The 21,148-nt window shown below is 48.3% G+C and overlaps 1 protein-coding gene across 11 annotated transcripts in view; it reads left to right on the forward strand.

Moving 5' to 3' along the window:
- Positions 1–2,563: 2,563 nt before the first annotated feature.
- The window catches only part of CHST10 (carbohydrate sulfotransferase 10), a 33,116-nt gene continuing 14,531 nt past the window's right edge, over positions 2,564–21,148 (forward strand). The window contains exons 1-5 of one of the 11 annotated variants that reach the window (XM_037806905.1): positions 4,091–4,468; positions 4,641–4,688; positions 5,118–5,190; positions 13,495–13,606; positions 14,097–14,228. In XM_037806905.1, the coding sequence (XP_037662833.1) occupies positions 13,564–13,606; positions 14,097–14,228 (175 nt within the window). In that variant the 5' untranslated portion in view covers positions 4,091–4,468; positions 4,641–4,688; positions 5,118–5,190; positions 13,495–13,563. Of the gene's footprint in view, positions 2,714–2,756; positions 2,776–3,102; positions 3,312–4,090; positions 4,469–4,640; positions 4,689–5,117; positions 5,191–13,494; positions 13,607–14,096; positions 14,229–21,148 lie in introns of those variants that run through there. The other 10 variants (XM_037806908.1, XM_037806909.1, XM_037806907.1 and 7 more) reach the window with 10 other exon arrangements.

The following is a 21,148-nucleotide window of genomic DNA, read 5'->3' on the forward strand; positions in this document are numbered from 1 at the left end:
TGATAGTAATAACATTTACCTTTAATCTCTTTAATGTTTGGCTTAGTAGAGGATAGCTGGATCATTACATTTGCTTCTGCATTCAATATGTTGCAATATTATGTTGATTGAAGAATATGAAGAAAATCCATTATCACACAAACAAGTAGAGAAAAGAAGTATTTTAACAAGCTTTTCAGACAGTTTTGGGCATTTTTCTTTGATACTACACCAAAACTCAATGAGTGGTAGTTTCTTAAAGGTTAGTAGAATTTGGAATCTGAAACCTATCAATGAACTTTTCATATTCTGTGACATTAAAACTCACTGGTCTAACTTGCACTTTGAATCGATCTTTTTTACATGCATGATTTTTTAACACAGCCTTTAGGTATTTGGAAAATATTGGCTCACTGAGTTACGCAGATCTCTCAGATGTTGGCCCATTTTGTTATGCTACATTTAAAAAATCATACTTGTTAGCCTCATCAGAAAAATCTTTAAATATTGTGATGCTGTCAGACTCACAGTGGTGGATACAGGTTTTCCAAAGTGCAGTTTTCCCTTGAGAGTATGAGTTTTATCATTGGTAACAAATACTATCAGTTGTTTTCCTTGAAGTGACAGGCCCACTTCTTTCGTTTTTGAGAAAATGTCTGCCAAATACCCAAATCCAAGTAACCCTAGTTTGTCTTTCAGTTGTTCTTTCAGTGGAAAAAAGTCTTTCTTTGCTATGCAAACATCCCCCAATGCTTTGTGTGGAGACAGCCTCCACACACACAGATACACAGGCAAAGTGTTTCTTGGGCACTCCCACTTCTTCACAAAGAGTATGGCTGCTTCGTGGAGGACATTCTTCAGTGAAACCGTTTCAACTTCAAGTGCATGATGGTGAAGAATGCAGTGCTGCTAGTACAGATCTGTTCCATTGCCTGGATTCATGCTAAGCATCATCAGTTTTACACATTACTTTTACACCATCAGAGCAAATATCTACACAGTGAATGTAAGTCTTAGTATGTTCCAAATTATGTAAAATTGGATTTTAAATGTGGGTCCGGGTGGAGGTCAGGTGTGATGGAAATGGAAACCGAGGCCATACTGCATCAGAAAAGATAGTTTGTTACTCCCAGGCCCTAGAGAGACAGGAGGGCCATGAGGGGTTGATGGGACGTGCAGATCAGCTCGGGGGGCTCACCAGCAGGTGGAGCAAGAGGGGCCTGTGGGCTTGTGTCTTTATTGTGGTCCATGGGTGGAAGATAGATTTCCGGTGAGAGTCAGAGATTGGTTAGTTTAAAGCAAATGCACATGAAAAGGTAGAGGGACTGGGGATGGGGGTGTGGGGTCCAAGGATGGTGGGGATCCACCCTGGGTTTTGGTGAGGTGTGTGGGTGGTGGTCCGTGATGTGGGTTTGGGTCCTGGGGAAATTTATACCCCAGGGCTGGAAAGCTGCTTAGTAACTAGGTCAAAGATCAGCATTGAGGCAAGCGGCTTAGCCCAGTTAAGTTGGATGCTGAGGCAGCACACACAAAACAGTGATAGTTGCCACACAGTTTTCACATTGCAACACAGTTTTGACACTGCAGACCTCTCAAAAGGATCTTGGAGACCTCCAAGGGACCACAGAGCACACTTTGAGAACAGCTGCTTTAGAAGAGATTTCTCTAAGACCAAATACCACTTTCCTGGAAGTTCATTTATAGAAACAAAAAGAGGAACTAGAATAATTTTGTAAAACTACAAGAAATATTTTGTTACCTCAGTTGCCAATGTGTAATCCCCTAGAAAAACTTTACCTTTGAATATTTTGTAAAGCATCTTAGAAATATAATATACAATAAACATAAAAATGGCAATAGCTGACGTTTATTGCAATGTTTACTCCTGGGTACAAGAACTGTGCTGTGTACTTGAAGTGCACTCTCTCCCTTGTTCTTTGTACTAAACTCTGAGGCAAATACTATATAACATCCCCATTTTATAGATGAGGAAACTGGGGCACAGAGAGATGAAAGAACTTGAAAAGGTTACAGCTGTAAGTGGGGGAATAAGGACTTAAACCCATGTGGTCTGATTCCTGAGCTTTTACTCTTAAGCCCGGCATTATATTCTGTCACTTCTTAGCTCCAAATATATTTATTGCTTTTCTCCCATGTATGTGTCTGGTCAAACCTTCAAGGAGAAACCATATCCCCAGAGAAGGGCTCAATAAACACCTTTCAAGTGTGTGATGAAAAGACAGAGTGAACGGCACATCTTTAAACCATGGTTATAAGTAATCATGTTAAAAGTGAAATTCTCAGTGAACCCTCCATACTATATTTAATTCATTCTGAGGGAACCAATAGGGAAGACAACAAAAAAAGCTGGTTTCTTGAAAATATAAGGAAAAATTCTGTGTACATGTGTATATATGAATATATGTACAGACATACACATACAAACCATACATACCTATTTCATGCATTTGTGAAATATAAATATAGTTAGTTAAACATGGTAGGTTAGGGCAAAACGAAACCAGTTTCCTTTCTTCTGAGCAACAAAACCACAATACCCCTGGGGTCGGCCTCTCCAGGGGGCTCTGAAATCTTCGCACCTGATCACCCCTGAGGTGAAGATGGTTGAGGCCTCATCAGCGGTGGCCTGTTAGTCACCTGCACTCTGACAGCAGACGGACATGCCCGAGGAGGGGGCTCTCTCCGTGGAACCCAAGGCCCGGCTTTCACTCAGGTGGGCTTATTGGAAGGTGCTGGCAGGTGTCCCAGAGCAATCATCATTTTGCCTTTTTCCAGGTTGGGGGTTTTTGTTGTTCTTTCCCAAACCCAAACCTGTTTTCTGGGTAGGGGTCTCCTGGGGTTTGGTCTGGCCGAGCGTCTTCCAGTCATTTTCTGGGAGGTCACGAGTGTTCGAGGTGGGGGAGGAAGCCCGGGCGCGAGCGGGGGGCGGAGGAGGGTGCGGCGGCGGAGACCCGGGCCTGGAGCCTGGCTGCTCGGCCCCCCGGACGCCGCGCCCCGGTTTCTGCCCGGGTCCCCCGCCTTCCCCGCGGCCCAGGGGCGGGCGGCGGCGCGCGCGGGCGGGGAGGGCGAGGGGCGGGCGAGGGGCGGGCGGCGCCCCCGGAGCCAGCCTCGCGCGCCGCCTTCCCTCCTTCCGGCCGCCGGCGCCGCTTCATCCCGGGAGCCGGGCGGGCCGCGGCGAGGAGGCGGCCGGGGTCGGCCTCCCCGGGCCCCGCGCGCCCCGCGCCCCGCTGCCAGCCCCGGCGAGGCCCCCGCGCGCGCCGCCCGGAGGCCGAGGGAGGAGCCCGGGCCCGGCAGCTCGGGCCGCACCGAGGGTGAGCGCGGCGGGCCGGGGCGGAGAGGGGGTTCCGGGACCCCGGGGCGCGCGGCTTGGCGGGGCGAGTGGCCTCCGGGCCGGCGCGGATGGCGAGCTTCAAGGGGCCGCGGACGGGGGCACAAACCGCCGCCGCGTTCACTGCGCATCACGGCGGGGGGGAGGCGGTGGTCGGGGGAACGAGCCCTCGTCGGGTCTTCGACCATGGCCCCCTCCCACCCTTGGCTGAGGGTTTCCCTTTGTAATTGGGGCGGAAAATGGAGACAGGGTCCCCCTTGGCCCCGAGGAGCCCGTCAGAGGACGGGGACGAAGGGACGTGCGACCCCTCTGCGCGCAGGCACAGCCGGCTCGGGTGGGTGAGCGCGACCCGGGGCCCCTGCACGATGGCCCCCGGGGGCCCTCAGCCTCTGTCCTGGAGGGGGGAGGCCCCTTCAGAAGGTGGAGGCTGAGGCGTAAATGTCTGCGGTTGGGGCTGGGGGAGGAACCAGGCTTTCCAGACGCTGTCACCTTTGCCTTCCACGTCTGCTCGAGGCAGGAAGGGGCCGGGCGGTGAGGGGCCAGCCGGGTGCTGCCAGCCGAGCGGGAGGACTGTCCGAAGGGGCGTTGGGCCCCAGGCACCCTAAGTCCGTAGCTTTGGGCGATGAGGAGTTGGGTATCGGCGTTTGTTGGTTTTAAAAGCCAGAGTGAAAAATGTCTCCGATTTTTTTTTTAGAAAATCAGGCAGCTCCGTATAGCTCTGGATTTCTAAAGGGGTACTATGGCTGGGCCTCAACCCCTGCTTATTCACGCTTTCCAGCGAGTGGGTTAAAAAAGAGAGAGAGATATGGTCTCTCCCTTCCCCTGTTATAATTAGGGCATAGTCCTTCTTGGCTCAGAATTGGAGTTTCCAGATGGACAGAAAAGTCTTTCCATCTTTGCCTTGACCCTGAAGAGTAGCGTCTTGAGAGACACACCTAAGAGGAGAAGTCCTGGAATGCAAACTGCAGAACTGAACCAAGAGAAAGGAAAGAAGTAGTGGCTATCCTGGGCAATTTGCAGTCAAATTCAAATCATTTTTCAATTGCTGGAGGAGGTTTTGGAGAGAGGTGAGCTCAGAACCTGACAGAAGTCCTGCAAGAAGTCCGTTTTCTCCTGTTCCGGGTCTGGACAAATCTGAATGTGAGTCCCCAAAGCTTAAGCGTTCAGTCTGCCTCCTATGAAGGTTCACAGGGGAGACGGAGGTGTTTCTGTGGGTTCTTTGGCCAAGGGATGCTCGGCTAGACCGTGTTCTGTGCCGCCAGGACAGCCTGGGCTGGGCCTTGTTAAAAGAGTTGTATGTTTATTTTTCCAGCTAACTCTGTGGCATCTGCAGTCACTCCAGTTGCTCCAATTCCAAGAGGTTGGCTTGTTTCCACTTATTCATTCGTTAGATGACATTTGACTAGACTTTGCCGGGTGCTAAAGACTGAATGCAGGAATGCAAAACCTGGAGAGCATCTTGCCTTGGAAGAGTTTCCTAGGGGGGTCCTTTACTCACTCTCAAACATTTGAAATAGGATTGGATTGTTTTTGTTACCAGGTCATTTTTTTTTCATAATAAGTTACACGGAAAAGTCTTTTAGGTTCTTTTAGCACATTTAGAATAGTTTTTCATTTACCAAGAAATCCAAATATAATCCACCTCTATAAAAGACCTGTTTTGTAAAATGTACTCATATAATCAAAGTAGTTAACTATTTCCAAAGTATAAACCAAGTTGTGTTAAATAAGTTGATCTTTAAACTTTTAATGATTCTTAATAGTTTCTCTTTTTAATTATCCTGTACAGTGACAAGAGGAACTGAGAACTTCAGGTGTGGCAAATACTTCAAGAAGGAGCTGTGAAGCCCAGGCCTCAGAAGGTATGTGAAGGAGTCATTGAGCTCCATGTCATTTGGCATTCGTACTTTCTCCTTCGGTGTTCCTGTGGAGATTTTAGGAAACTTGAACTTGAATGGGAGTACATGCATAGATACGTGGAAATGTATGGAAATGTTTTCTTAAACATAATAGGAGAACCCGCTCAGGCCAGGTGGGGATTAGGTGAGTTCGTACCTGCTGTCTGCCAGGAGCAGTGCCCCACCCACTCCATACAGGTGTTTGCAATTCATTATTATTATTCATGAGAACCTATCCTAACCTCAGCGGGACCGAGTTAGCAGTGTCTTTTCATTCTGGTAACTTTTCTGAATTTAGATTGAGAGAAACTTACTAGGAATATAAAAATGTCAGTGACAATGTAATAGAACTTTACAAAACAAATGCATGTACCATATTTTATTACTGAAGTTGTGGCTGGATCGTTTTATTGATGATTTTGAACTTTGTAATGGATGTGGGTGGGGGTGGGTGGTGAAGTGTCCCCTGTTACTCCAGCCCCCAGCCACTAGCCTCCCTTCTTGTTTGTCACCTTCTCGGGGTTAACAGTTCCTTATGCATCACCAGATTTTTGCTGTGAAGTTTCCTTTTGGTGTGTGGGCGTGTTTGAAAGAATGGTAAAAGCTGTTAAAAATCGAACCCTGGAGACATGATCCTTTCCCTAGGGGGTGAGAGTGTTTCGGGGTTGGAAATTGAGGAGTTTTCATCTCAGGGGCGGTCGACAGGAGCCCAGGCTGAAGAAGGCTGAGGTTTTCTGACCTTGAAGGAAGGGATATGGAAGGAAAATTCACATTCCATTGGAGTGAGCCTGTGGGGAGTCAGTGAAAGCACACAGGGGTAGGGTTGAAACCTCAGAGCAGAATTTCTCGAGGTATGTTTACATACTACTGAATGTGCCTAAATGTATGTGATTGGGACGAGGTCATACTGACAAAAGATTGTAATGGAGAAATCGATCTAACTTTTTTTAACTGGTCTGCTGTAGGCCCACAAAGTTTGCATCATGTGTCTGCTCCCAGCCCCACTTGTCCCCTCATTTCTCCCCCACTCACAGCAGCCCCCTGCCCCCAGGAAGGGGCCTCAGTTTCTTTCCCACATCTGGACCTGGCTGCTGGTGAGCTCCCGTCCTCATCTGGACATTCTGGTCTCCTGATGCTTTCGAGACCAAGCTCTTGGCCTGGGCATCTGCAGGTCTTGCTTCCTTACTCTGGCCTCTTCTCTGTGTCATTGGCTCCCAGAGGTCCTTGCCTCTGGCCCCTTACCCTACTTTATCACTAATCATGACACTTACCACCTGGCGTGACCGTAGCCCTCCACCACTCTATTTGCGTATGGCCCATCCGCCTCTATTAGAAAGAAGCACCAAGAAAGCACGTGTCTGGCCTCCTCCCCAGGGCCTGCAACGGCCCCTGGTTCTGAGTGGACACTTGGTAAATATTTGCTGAATGAATGATATTTGGAAAAAGCTGTTTTAAGATAGAGCTAAATGGGCTTATTTACTACAGGACTTTCCAGAACGTTTAGTAAGCTAATGTGTGTATTAAAAGTAGGACATGGCGGGTAGGAGTCAAACTCCTGAGCACAAAGCAGGAAAGGCTTTGTACTTTTGGAAGACAACTCCAACATGGCGGCAGGTGGGTGACTTGGCAGGATGCTACTTGCATATGAGTAAAATGAGTTTAGCAGCCTCTTTTTTGAAAATTCAGGGGAGGGAGAATTCACATCACAAGTGGTGATAGTACCATACTCATGGTTAGTAATTAAAAACATAAAATATGTGCTGCCTGTCTTTCATTTTATAGGTTTTCTTTTTTAATGGTGAGGGTTTCTTATAGGTTCCGTTATGTCTTGCTTCCCGAACCCTGATTCCGCCATTAAGTCTAAAGTTCCTTAACCATCATTTCTGCCTTGAGGGTTTTCAACGAGCCAGACCCTATGGCTTGGTTTCAGATCCTGACATCTTAACATGTGAAACTCCCCTTTAATGAATGGAAATAGGAACGCCCTGAGGACGGAAGTGCTGAGCCAGTGGTTGGCTGTGCTGTTCAGGGCTGCACACGGGGCACTGAGCCCTGCTCCGTTAGCTAGAAGAGGCACTTGGGGAGTTGTCTTGGCTCCTTGAACAAAAGGGAGTTAATTACAGAACGTGTCAGGCTTTGTAAAGGCCATTTGTCACCTGGCTGCAGGGAGCCCAGTGGCCTTAGCAGAGCCGTGGAACGAGGACTGTTTGTTGGTGTCAGGCCCCCAGTCCTGCAGGCAAAAATATGTGCCTTGACAGTGTCCTCTGTGGACAGGAGGCAGACCCCAGGAGTAGCGTCTGTATTCACGGAAACAATGCAGGAACTGGGGCGAGTTGGAATGCTTTTTTGTTGTTGTTTAACAAGTGGGGCAAATTATCACTGATTTTTCCCCCCAAGGTCAGAATTCTAATTCTGCGAATTAGTACCTAGTGACGGTTGAAGAGAGTGAAATGGCAACTGTGATGAGACTTCTTAGATTCCAATTAAGCCTCTTTAAGCTGTTTATTCAGAACACACGTAATCCAGAGCCTCTTAGTTTCTAGTTGACCAGATGCTCTTTTGCTGCTGATTTCCCCTCCTTCCTAAAATGAGAGGAGGCTGTAGAGAGAGTGGCTATTAGGCTAGAATGCCTGGAATCTGCATTTTACAAGCTCCCCAGGATATTTTGGGTGGCCATAAAAATTTGAGAAGGGGTTGGGGATAACTGTCCCTGGACCTGCAGTTCTCAGTCCTGACTTCTCCTTAGAATCATCTGCAGAGCTTTTAAATATGTCCAGGCTCCACCTCCAGAGATTTTTGTTTTCTTGGCTCAGGTATTTCTGGGCTCAGGTCAAGTATCTTCCAAGCTTCCCAGGTGATTCTGATGCGCAGCCAGCCCTGGGAACCACTGCCCTGAACACAGAGTGGGACGTCTTCAGGTGGATGTCCTGATTCAGGATGCGTGCAATTCAAAGCATCTCCCAGGATTCATAAAAGCCCAGCAGATCAGATATGTGGAGCTCACTAGTTGGTGTGCTTGTCCTTAAGAGGCAGAGTTAATGATCTGATCTTGTGGTACCTGATTAGAACTCTCTCTCCTCCACCAATGAAGATGACCTTGAGGCTGGGGTTTTGCTGACTGGACAGTTGCCCTTTACATCTTTGACTCTGCTGCCAGAGAAGTAGCTTCAACATGTAAATCAGATCAGGATCCTGCCTCACGCTTCTCATTTAAAACTCTTGAGTGGCTATCCACTGCTCTTTCTGTAGAGATTAAGTACCTTAACAGCTTGGGAGGCCTGTGTGGTCTGACCAGTCGTGCTCCCCCACCTTCCTTCAGTTACTCAGGGGCCCCGAGCCCACTCCCACTCCTGCCAGGGCCCCTGCGAGATGCTGTGCTCTGCCTGGGGAACCATCCTCCCCTGGTCGGTAGCTTGGCTCTTCCCACCTGTCCCCGGTCTCCCTCTGACAACCTCGCAGCCCTCTCCCTTATCCGACTTCTCAGATTCTCTGACTTGTGGGTCTCTCCACACAACTGCAAGCGCTGTGAGGACGAGAATGTGTGTGTGTGCGCGTGCGTGCATGGTTTGGGGCTCACCTGTTTTGTGTTCCTGGCACCTATTTCATTGGATGAATAAATACAACTTTTCATGATGAACAGGATACGTAATTATTTCTAGGTTACTTTTTACCCAAAAGTATATACAAATATAAATCTCATCGTGTTTGTGGGTCATAAGTTGAAAACGTTATGGATACTGGACCTGGGGGTGGACGTTTTGAGAAAGGCCACGTGTTCTCACCAGTTACGGTTGCTCATAGAGCTCATGCCTTGGAGAATAAGTCACGGTTTATCTAAATTTTTAGGCAGGATACCTTGACAGCCTTTTCACGTGTGATTTGAGAGTTTTCTCATTTTAGACCGTGGGAATAAAAGTTTCTTCCTAATTGTGCATCGTCTATGCAGGGCTTCCGCCCGGCACGCAGTGTGCCACTTCCCTGCAGGCCTTGGGGAAGCACGGAGGCGCTCTGCGTTTGCCAGGCTGCTGTGACTAATACCGCGCACAGGCCTGGTACGGCAGGAGCATCTTGGCTAGGGGTTTTGAGGCTAGAAGTCATGCAGAGTCGGGGTAGCTGCACGGCCTGTAGCATCCTGGTCTGGGCCCCCTGCCTCCCATCCCGTGGCCGTCTCTCCATGAGTCTCCCTTTCCCGTTCCTGCTGACATTGGCTTCTCCTTGTGGTCTTCTCTGGCTTCTGGCATCTTCTTTTTAGAACGCCCCAGTAATGGGGACTGAGACACACTCTGATTCGGTTGGCCACACCCAACTAAAAACAACATCTTCAAAGGGTCCTGTTGACAATGGGTTCACACCCCCAGGGACCCAGATTAGGAGGAAGAACTTGTAACTGGGGTATAGAATTCAGCCTACCACACTCGCCTTCTCCACCTGCCAGCCCTTACCTGGGCAGGTAGGACAGCTTCCAAAAGCCCCTGCTGCTGCGTCTGTCCGAGGAGTTGTGTTTTAGGCAGTTACCTATAATCCCCAGGATGAGCGGGGTATCTGGGGAGGTGGAGGGAGGGGCTCCAACCACACTGGTAGCACTTCTGTTTCCTTAAAACAAAAATCAAAACCAAGGTAGCATGGTGAAAGTTAGAGCTGAGTGTGTGTGAATAGATGTTTGTTACATTTTCTCTGTGCTTTTCTTTGTTTCAAATATTTACTCATTTTTAAAAACTAAGAACTCACTAATGAAAACAGATGTGTATTTACTGAATATTCAGATATTCATTGACTTTATCAGTTCACCACATTTTTTTCCTGGCTAGGAAATATTTACCATCCTTTTCCACACTGCACAAAGAGGTAAGGACACTGCAGCTGGTAGCGGTGAGGTAGAAAACATCCAACAGCATTTAAAAACCCAAACAGGTTATACATGTGTGTAGGTGATATTTTGTATGTTTTTACTTTTATTCTAAAAGGAATACATGCTCATGCAGAAGGTATTTAAAATACAAAATTGTACGAAGAAACAACCCCCATCCTCTCATGACATTTTTCTGTGCATTACCTGTGTGTGTTTACGTATGTGTACGTTCACATATATGTAATTTTTTAAACAAATAATTATACGTACAATTCTGCAACAAGACTTTTTTTGTCTTGACACTTTGGATCTATGTAGGTGGTTTAGATCTACGTAGGTGGTTTGCCTTTCAGTATAGAGTTTTATTTAAATTAAAAACATTTTTTGAACTCTAGGTTGACTTAACACCCAACCAGTATTTTTAATTATTTCTTCAAATGCATATAAATGTTGTGGCCCATAAAATAAATTTTTTTCAAGTAATACTGTATTCCTAGTAGCTTTTGGTTGTTTTCTAGTAATCTCAGTTAATGGATATCAACTGTAAAACTACTCTTATGTGGAGACCAGAGAAATGTTCTGAGGTTGAAAGGGGACCTCATACTGTAAAAAATTTGAAAACTCTCGAGTAGAGAGTTGGACAAGCTGCCTTCTAAAGCACCGTCCAGCTCTCATAGGTTTCATAACAAATTGCTTCTTTGACTTGTCATTCAGCAAACAATTACTGTTGACTTGCTGGGTGCCAGGCACTGTTCTTGTCCTTGGTGAATGAGCTCATGCTCTGGGAGGGTTTTAGATGGTAAACCAGCGAACGCCTCCGGACTGTGATGGGTGCAGTGAAGGTGATGGAGAGCAGGCGGGTGACGCTGAGGAGAGAGCTGTGTCCCTCCTGCCCGCACAGTGTGTGCAGAGGCCCAGTGTCCCCGGGCACAGGCATTCCACAGCGGCTGCCTACGGGTTCCACGGCCGGCGAGGGGGTCGGCAGCCGGACGCAGGGGCTCATCGGCTGGCGTAAACCCAGTCTGAACATCGCTCAAGACACCGGCGAGGGTGTGGGACTTGGTCCTCTTCTTTGGGGGTTTTGGCAGGAGAGGGAGAAGGATGTTTGCTTACGTGAAGGTTTCCAGATCTGCAGCCCCCGTGGGAGTTGCCCCATGATCTGGGCACCATCCCCGCCCGATGCAGTGGCAGGGAAGCAGCAGGTGGGCTACGAGGGAAGGGGGAGGAGGGAGGGAGCCTTCTCGCCTGCGCTTCTCCCCACCCTGATGCAGTGGCCAGGCTCGCAAGGAGAAGAATGTTCTGAATTTCTTACATTAGGAGTTTAGCCACAGTCACCTTAAAAATCGAACTTCTCATGGGCCCCTTCTGAAAATTAAAAATTCCCATCTGAAAATAAAATTCCCCCTGGATGCTAGACTGTAAGTGGTGTGGTTGTCAGGGAGGTACTTCGGCAGACATCACCCTGTTGGCGCCTCACCTCACAGGTGTGGCTGCAGGTGGCTGCTGTTACCCTCGCAGGTAACAGGGCACTAACCCTAGGCCGCTCAGGTGGGTGGGGAGGAGTGTGGACCGATCTCGTCCCCCAGCCTGGTCCTGACTGCAAATGAAAATCCTTCCCCCAGCCTGATCCTGACTGTAAATGAAAATCCAAATTTGGGAAGGCAGATGTAGCTTCAGAATAGTTCAGGTCTCACTTTTGCACAAGCCCAGGTGTTGAAATCCTACCCCCAAGCCACCTGGCTTCCTGGAGTGCTGATGGTGTGACCCTCCTTTCCCTGAAGGCCATTTGTTATCTTCCTACTTTATCTGGAGGTGGGTGGGTCTCAAATTACATCCCCTTCAGAAAACTAGTTCCCTTTGGAAGGATTAGATTCTTAGGCCATAAAAACTGCTCAGAAATCAGCCTGAGGCCCAGTGAAGGTGCTGCAGGGCCTGGAAGCCTGGGGGACCGTGAGGTGTTGAGGGGTGAGCAGGGCAGGGGACAGGGGCCGGCGCCAGGAGGTTCTCCCGTGGGTCTGTGGGTGCAAGGCAGGCAGAGGGCAGCTGTGTCCCCAATCTGTCACTCGCCCCAGCACAGGGACAGCGTGCATGGCCAGCACCAGGCCACATGGAACCCGGCAGCCTCTTCCTGGGACACTAACTCCTGGTGAGCAATAGTGCACGGCAGCGTGTGCCTCTCTGCTCCGCTGGCACACTGCATGGCCCTTTCTCGTTACTCCCCGGCCCACACTGATAGGGATGGGCCCCTCTGGGTGTCCCTGTCTTGGGGACAGCTCCGTGGGCTGGGAGCTGCAGTGCTCGTGCCCCTGGGCACAGGCTGTGACTCACGGGTCTCTGGAAGGGAAGGGTTGGGGGCTGGTGCAGTCTGGGCTTGGAAGGCTGTCGTTCCTTTCCCTCTCCTGGCAGCCCACACCAGGCCACCACACTTAGAAGGGCAGAGATTAAACCGGAAAGTCACCAAGGGCGCTGAGGGATCGGCTGCCTTATGTTGATCGAGGGTCTGCCCTCAGACGGGTTGGTCCTTTTATGGACGTTTTCATTTAATCCTCGCCACCACCCTGGCCCAGCCAGGGAAATCATGGCTTAGGTTCAGTGACCGGCGAGTCGTGGAGCCAGCGAGTGTCAACTGGAGCGAGGGTTTGACCGAGTCGAGTGCTCTTTTTGTGCCGTGCTGCCTACTGCGAGGTATGACAGATGGGGAAGGGAAGATTCTCGGAAGACAAACTGCTGGCTCCAAACCAGAGGAGGGATTCCCAGTGCCCCTAGGAGACGGGGGTTGCCAGATAAAGGACAGGACATGCAGTTTAAACTTGAATTTCAGTCAAACAACAAGTGGTTTCTTAGTGAAAGTATGTCCCGTGCAATATTTGGGACCCAATTACACTAACTTGTTATTTATTGTTTCTCTGAAATTCAGACTTAACTGGGTGTCTGTATTTTTACTTGTTACACCTGGCAGGCCTGCCTGGGAGCCCCGAAACCACACTGGGCCACACTTGGCAGGTGGCACGTTCCCCGTTGCTGCCCTTCCCTGTGTCAGCTGGATACCCCCTGCTGGGGGTGTTGGAGGGAATCCAGGCCTGGGAGGCTGGTTGCAGTGACACTCGAGGAAAGGGGCACTGTTGGGAAAGGAGACGTGCCCACCCACGTCCCCTCTCAGCTCTGTCCCTTCCAGACCTCAGAAGCTCTCCCTGAAACCACGTGCGGTCGGCGCTGTGTTGGGACGACCGTGTTCCCCTGCCTGGAGTGAGGGATGGCCTCGGGCGGCTGGTGGAAACCAACCCAGACTGGCAGCGTCTCTCCGAATGGTTTGGTTTGGCTTGAAGAAGCACTGGATTAAAGAGAACACGGAAACACTGTGTTGTGTTTCTTGCCAAGAATCGATCGAGATCTCCTGGTTCTTCATGTGTCTCCTGCAGCAGAGCGTGGCTCCCGTGACCTGCCGGGGACTGGATGTGCCCTGTGTCCCTGCAGGGGCCGGAGAGAGCATGAGAGGTGTCCACCACCAGGGTTCTGCCCAGGGCTTTGCAGGTGGGCTAGCGGGGACAGAGGCGCTCAAGTGTTGGCTGCTTCCTTTAGAGATTCTCTAGGTGTCAGCAAGTCAGATGTTAAGCCCGTTGGCTAAGGAAGGCATCTGCCCTCTGAGAATTACAGCAAAAAGCTAATCCTTTGCAGGCCTTCTCCTGCCCCCTGCTGCCAGGCCTGGCGTGCCCTGAAAACTCACTTTGTCACCCAGGCTGGAAAGGAATCAGAAGGTAGATGAGCAAAAGTAAAGTCTTATATCCCCAAAGCAAATAGAAAGATATTATCTCATGATGGTTCCTTTGAAATTTGATTTAATTATTAAATTGACAACTTAGTATTATTAATTAAAAATAAAATGTTAAATAGCCAGTGAAAATACCAATGTACCAATGGAAAAAATTTAAGTATTTGTTATTGATACTGTTAACTGACCTTGCCAGTTGTTTTGTTACCGATTTGTTTTTAAGTGGCAGGAGGTTTTGCTTATGTTTTCCAGGGAGGGTCGTTGAATGGCTGGCGTTTGACAACATGCAGCACCAGTGGCTTCTGCTGGCCGCCTGTTTTTGGGTGATCTTCATGTTCATGGTGGCGAGCAAGTTCATCACGCTGACCTTTAAAGACCCAGATGGTAGGTGTTCTTTGTCCCGAGATGGGTTTTGGTCCACCAAGGCTTTGCTGCAATTTTGTTCTTCGATATATGCACAGGTGGCCTCTTGTCACGGAATCCAAGACTTTTGAGGTCTGGTGTCCACGTCCTGTTGGAGATGGGAGCGGAGAGGCTGTGGGGAGGGAGGGTCACTTCTCCCCCAGCAGCTCCCCTCGAGGGCCGAGGGAAGCCAGGTGTGGCCAGAGGAGCAGGGTCTGCCCCAGCGACACCCAGTGCCCCTCGTCAGGGCGTCTGGGGGCTGCTGTGTGGGGACCTGCTCCATGCCGTCGTGAGACACGATTGATGAGCGTGCCTGGGTGCCTGCAGCCGTGCCGCGCTGGTTGCCACATGTCCAGGGTCACCCTCAGTGTGGTCAGGCCCCTTAAATACACGTGTGTCATGTTGCCATGGAGGATTCTTTAATTCCCCTTTACTGAATGTAAGCATTTGAATGAGGGCATGTAAAGAGCAACAAACCAGGCCTCAGAAGAGAGCTGACTTTGGTTCGTGCTCTTGTCTTCTGCTACCTAAGCCTTAGTGTTTTCTCTGTGCAGGGGACAGAGGACCTGCTCTGACAGCCTCGCGAGGCTGCCGTGAGTTCAGCGAGGTGCTCTTAACCTGTAAAGGGCTGGGTTTGTGCTAGGAGGTGTGGTGGTGAGCTTGGGCCCAGCGGCGTGGCTGTTTTAATGGCAAACTTCAGCAGGCACAGTGCTCGGGGGTCCGGAAGGTGGCTTGGGAGCAGTTGTGGGTTCGCCTGAAGGCTTCTGCCTCATGGGAAGGATGCCCGAGAATGTGGCCAAGTGTGGGTGTCTATCCTGCTCAGTGCTTTGTGCAGCCTCCTGCTGGTTGTGGCTTTTAGAAAGAGGGCATTGGAAATGCATCTGCACTGGTGGCCTTCCCTGTTGACTCCTGCAGCTGCCCACACCTGCGCCACCTGGATGCCATGTGGACGGAGGACTGCTCTGCACCTTAGGAAGTGCCTGAGCGTGTCCACCTCACACCTCCCAACCCCGCTGTTCCCCATCCCGGCTGATCCGGAGCAACAAGATCGGAAGTCAGTGCTGCAGGGAGAAGAGGAAAGCACGAGTGGTGGTTCTCGGCTTTGCAGTTTACACCAGTAACATTTATTAGGGTTTCAGTGCCTGGGTCCCCAACTGGCTTTCATCAAAACTGCCCTCTTCCAGGAGCCCTAGTGAGAAAACCTGTGTGGTTATCACAGCCTTGAAAAGGTGCCATCACACCTACAGGCGTCCTGGTGGCCAGGAGCACCCCAGAAAGTCATGGCACCGAGGGCCAGTGGCTCGTGGGAGAGCGAGTTGGATCTTGTGGGGCTGTTAAGAGTTGGAGATGGTGTCAGTCTGATGATTTGGAAATATCTCCAGTTACCTCAGCACAATTATGCATTAGTCATAACGGGGATCCCTTAGTTTTAGAACGGGGGTTCTCTTCTCCGGCTGCCCTTCAGAACCGTCTGGGGCCTTTTTTTTTTTTTTTCCAAATTAAAACTCTGAAAACTTTGCTTGTAACATTTACATTATGGATGTACCATAATTTAGCTTCTACCCTATTAGACCATGTGAAAGCAAACAGTGTTTTATTATTATAAATAATGCTGTCACAAATATTCTTTTCTTTTTTTACATTTTGTTATTGTGAAATGTAACATACATACAGAAAAGTGATAACTTTTAAAGTATGATTTAATAAGTAGCAAATTTCAAGGAATATTGTGGGTTACAGTTCCACAATTTCAGTTATTTCCTTATTGTGAAATATAACACATACAGAGAATGTTAGATCCCAGAAGAAGAAACTAACATGTAGAAGGAGTTTCTAACCCAGGGGCCCCGCAGCTTATCTCACAGAAAACAGGTGCCCCATAGACTAAAGGATGAGGCTGTTCAAAGCTGGTCAAGGCTGTCTCAGTCACAGTGGCCCCTCGAAGGCGGGTAAGCCAAGGTCAGATATGCCCGTAAGACAACCAACCAAAAAGGCCTGCTCTCCCCAGTTAGATAACACAGCTGCTTTCCTAAAAAGAATATTGTCTCAGAATTCTACCAACCAATCAGCCCAAGTAGATAGGCCCTCACCCAGTCAAGACACAGAACATCACAGCAGACACCCTACCCAACATGGGTTCCTTTTTTGATTAAAAAATGCTGCTCTCGGATAGAGAGCAGGAGCCATTATCTTTTTCTTCTTTTCTGCTGGCTCCCACCTGCTTTCTTCTCTAATAAATCTTAAACTTTATACTTAAACTTTGACTCGCTGCATTGTGTGGATTCTTGAATGGCTCCGAACCTAACAGAAAGGAGATAACTTTCAAAGTACAATTTAACAAATAGCTATAGAGGAAATTTCAAAGAATGTTATGGATTATAGATCCACCATTTCAGTTATTTCCTTCTAACTATTCTAATACCCTAACAACTAAAAAAAAAAAGTAAATAAAATATGTATATAAATAAAAAAGTAAAATAAAATAATATAAAGATCCAGTATTCATAATCCTTTGTTATATTCCTTCTTGTCTGTTGCTACCCCTTCCTCTCATTTAATCACCTTCCTGATCTCCAGGGATGTCTAGGCAATGCCCACCCTAACTTGTTCATGTTGAAAAGGGGTGTCAACATTATGGGAAAAAGGGATGCATCTCATTGATGTTCTTGGAGAGGCTATCGCCTCTGGGTTTTGGGACTTAGCTGGCACAGGAGTTCTCTGGAGGGTTTGAGTTTCTGAAGAATAGACTTAGTGAGTGAAACTTTTATAGGGACTCAGATAGGGCTCCAGGTATTCTTTAGGGTTTTGGGGCTACTGTTGACTTGGACTTGTCGTACTGTGGTTATTTAGTGTATCTCGGTGGAGCCTGCACAGGAGTAACCTCCAGGACAGCCTCTCAACTCCACTTGAAATCTCTTAGCCACTGAAACCTCATTTTTTTACCTTTCTTTTCTCTCTTTTGGTTGAGAAGACATTCTCTGCCCCTCGAAGCCGTGGTCGGCTCATTCCTGGGATCTGTGTCCATCTGGGGACTTTTTTTTTTTTTTTTTTTTTTTTTTTTTTTTTTTTTAATCATCATTTTATTGAGATAGATTCACATACCACGCAGTCATACAAAACAAATTGTACTTTCGATTGTTTACAGTACCATTACATAGTTGTACATTCATCACCTAAATCAATCCCTGACACCTTCATTAGCACACACACAAAAATAACAAGAATAATAATTAGAGTGAAAAAGAGCAATTGAAGTAAAAAAGAACACTGGGTACCTTTGTCTGTTTGTTTCCTTCCCCTACTTTTCTACACATCCATCCATAAACTAGACAAAGTGGTGTTTGGTCCTTATGGCTTTCCCAATCCCATTGTCACCCCTCATAAGCTACATTTTTATACAACTGTCTTCGAGATTCATGGGTTCTGGGTTGTAGTTTGATAGTTTCAGGTATCCACCACCAGCTACCCCAATTCTTTAGAACCTAAAAAGGGTTGTCTAAAGTGTGCATAAGAGTGCCCACCAGAGTGACCTCTCGGCTCCTTTTGGAATCTCTCTGCCACTGAAGCTTATTTCATTTCCTTTCACATCCCCCTTTTGGTCAAGAAGATGTTCTCCGTCCCACGGTGCCAGGTCTACATTCCTCCCTGGGAGTCATATTCCACGTTGCCAGGGAGATTCACTTCCCTGGGTGTCTGATCCCACGTAGGGGGGAGGGCAGTGATTTCACCTTTCAAGTTGGCTTAGCCAGAGAGAGAGGGCCACATCTGAGCAACAAAGAGGCATTCAGGAGGAGACTCTTAGGCACAAATACAGGGAGGCCTAGCCTCTCCTTTGCAGCAAACCGTCTTCCCAAGGGTAAAACTTATGGTAGAGGGCTCAACCCATCAAACCACCAGTCCCCTATGTCTGTGGTCATGTTAGCAACCATGGAGGTGGGGTAGGCGAATACCCCTGCATTCTCCACAGGCTCCTCAAGGGGGCACTGCATCTTTTTTTTTTTTTTTTTTCCCTTGTTTGTCTTTTTTCTTTTTTTTTTTTTAACTTTCCCTTCTTTTTTCAAATCACCTGTATGAAAAAAAAAGTTAAAAAGAAAACAAACATACAATAAAAGAGCATTTCAAAGAGACCATAGCAAGGGAGTAAGAAAAAGACAACTAACCTAAGATAACTGCTTAACTTCCAACATGTTCCTACTTTACCCCAAGAAAGTTACATAATATAGCAACATTTCAGTGAACTTGTTCCTACTACAACCATCAGAAATTAACAGAATCTGGGGACTTTTTAAACTAATTAATTCAACTATTGGCCCCACCTGAGAACAAGTGAATCAGAGTCTGGAGAGGTGGGGCCCAGGTATCTACAACTTTATACAACTCTGCAGATTAGTCTAATGTGCCGCCAGGGCCAAGACCACAAGTGTAGAAGTCAGCTGGGAAATGGAAAGATAAATACAGAGCTGCTGCGAAGACGGAATAGATGTTATGACGAGTTTGCACATTTTACTCACGATTCCCTTACATTTCACCTCCGGATGAGGAACGCTGTCAAAAGGCATGTCAGTCTGAGGTCAGGAGGTTAAGTTATTTAGATATATTTTGTTTATATGAGGTAGGAGTGTATATATGTGTATTTTAGAATGCCATCAGAAATAGTTAATAAAATGTGTCCCTTTGGGTTTTAATGTTATCTGACAGAATAACCTCTGAAGAACGCCACACTCCTCTACGATGTTAGGTAAACCCGGTGTTGCTCTGTTATGATGTGGCAAAGTTTATGCCGAATGTTCTCAGAAAAGTATAGAAGCTCGAGAGGATTTTGTAAAAGGGAGAAAAGAAGTAGCAGAATAAAAAGTAAAACCTATGAAGAAAGAAGAAAGGGTTTAGGGCTTTAAACCTGGAGGAAAGTCCTGTGGGAGGCTTTAGGGGTGTTCTCTATGCCCCCCTGGCTGTGTCCCTCAAGGCGGGTTGTGGAGCTGCTGCTTTGCACCCCCTGGCTGGGTGTGGCTGCTGGCCACCGTGGTGGGTACGGCCTGAGCACGATTCGCCCCTCGGGCCTGTTTCCAGCCGGAGGAAGGCAGGGAAAGCACCCCCAGGCCGGGTGCTGTGGGAGGCTGCGGCCCTGAGGTGCACAGTGAACTTGGGGTGAGAGTTACTGCAGTGCAGCCCAGCCCAGCCCATCCTGACTCACGCAGGATCTTACGCCCTTATCCCTAAGCAGGTGGCTCGGATCGCCGAGAGGGTTGTCTGTTCACGGGGTGAGTTTTGAACAGAGGGAACTGAGCTTCCATCACAGGGTTTCTCGCCAACCTGGAGGGTTAAGCCCTGGATGGAGCATCCACGAGAAGCCAGACGGTCACCACCCCTGCAGGGCCAGAAGGAGGTTCAGGTGTGCCCTGCCCCAGGCGAGGCAGGTTCCAAGGCTTTGTCCCCGTCCCCAAGCACTGTGCTGCGTGAGTGTAGCCACGGGGCCTTGGGTACCCTCCTCTGTCGGAGGACACAACCCATGGGGGAGTCCTGGAGCTGGGTGGGACGCCAAAACGGGTCTGTACGTCTGTGGCTGCAAGGGGTCCTCTCGTGTGTTGGAGCATATTTCACTTGTAATCTCAGTGTTTCTGCTTTTGAACCAGAAGCCCATTTTGAAGTCTCTGCACAGAACTGACCTCATAACCCAGTGGCATCCATGCAATGAAATTCCATCTCCTATGGGGCAGATGAGAATGCTGGCTGCAGCGTTAAGGGGGCCAGGGAGCCAGTCTGCTGTGCCCGGGTTTCCATGGGGCCGCACTATCGGGGTCTGCTGCAGAGTCCCGTCTGGTGGACACTGGACACTGTGTTCTCACCCGCCTGGTTTGTATGATGCTCTCCACCCTTAGAGCGGATAGGAAGAGCAGATTTTTCTTAAACCGCTATTCAGTGCAACACTTACCTTTTTATAGCATTACAGTTTCTCTGCAGTTCAGCTATGGAACCGTGATGGTGTTTGTCGCAGTTATTAATCACTGGTTAACAAATCTGCATCATGTTGTACTAGGATTGGATGTTGTAACTGGACCCCGTTGTAGGGGAAAGGTGCCTTTCAGTTATGGGGATGGTAGCATGACATGTTGATCCTCTAAATACGGAACAGCCTCCTTGCAAGAGTGTGCATGTGTGCAAACACTGGTTCTTCTTCTCGCTTCTGTTTTACTTCCCCTGACAATCTTCTGCCTTGTCTCAGCTCCTCAACTCGATGGAGGGCCTTGGAGACAGACCTGTGATGTCAAGTCTTTGACGCCCACCAGCCAGCACATGCTGGGCAAGGGGATGCGCGTGTAGGTTGGTAACACTCATGGGCAGGATACGAAGCATTGCCGGGAAGATGAGTGGACGTGGTCACTTTCAGAAAAATAAAGCAATGCACGACAAAACATTTTGTAAGAAAACTAAGTATAATGACAATAGTATGAGTACAATGACGTCCGCAAGAAAAACAGGCTAATATATCATGGAGACATGCTACATTATGAGGAGAGACCTCTCTGATCAAGCAGTGATAACAACCTTGTGCTGAACATAACAGTCGTCTGTTAATCAACCGAGAAAGAAAACAAAATGTAAATGATGCTACTAACCTTACTTGAATGTAGCCGAATCGGGTAGGAGGTGGGGAGCAAATGCCAGGAAGTTTAAAATCATAAAAATGTTAAAACCAGTGGCTGACTAGTCCAGCGCGTGTGGTTGGAAGGTGAGCTGCCCCGCAGCTGCCAAAGCCCATTTCCATGCACTTCCTAGTGGGGGAGAAAGGTTGCTCTCCAAGAGTTCACTTATCCGTCCATTGCTTAGAATTTGGGATCTATCTCCCTATGTAAACTGTCTCTAAAACCCTTAAACGGGTGACAGAGCTACACGTTTGCATTGAG

Source organism: Choloepus didactylus, chromosome 17 (assembly GCF_015220235.1).
Source record: "Choloepus didactylus isolate mChoDid1 chromosome 17, mChoDid1.pri, whole genome shotgun sequence".
Classification (NCBI taxonomy): Eukaryota; Metazoa; Chordata; class Mammalia; order Pilosa; family Megalonychidae; genus Choloepus; species Choloepus didactylus.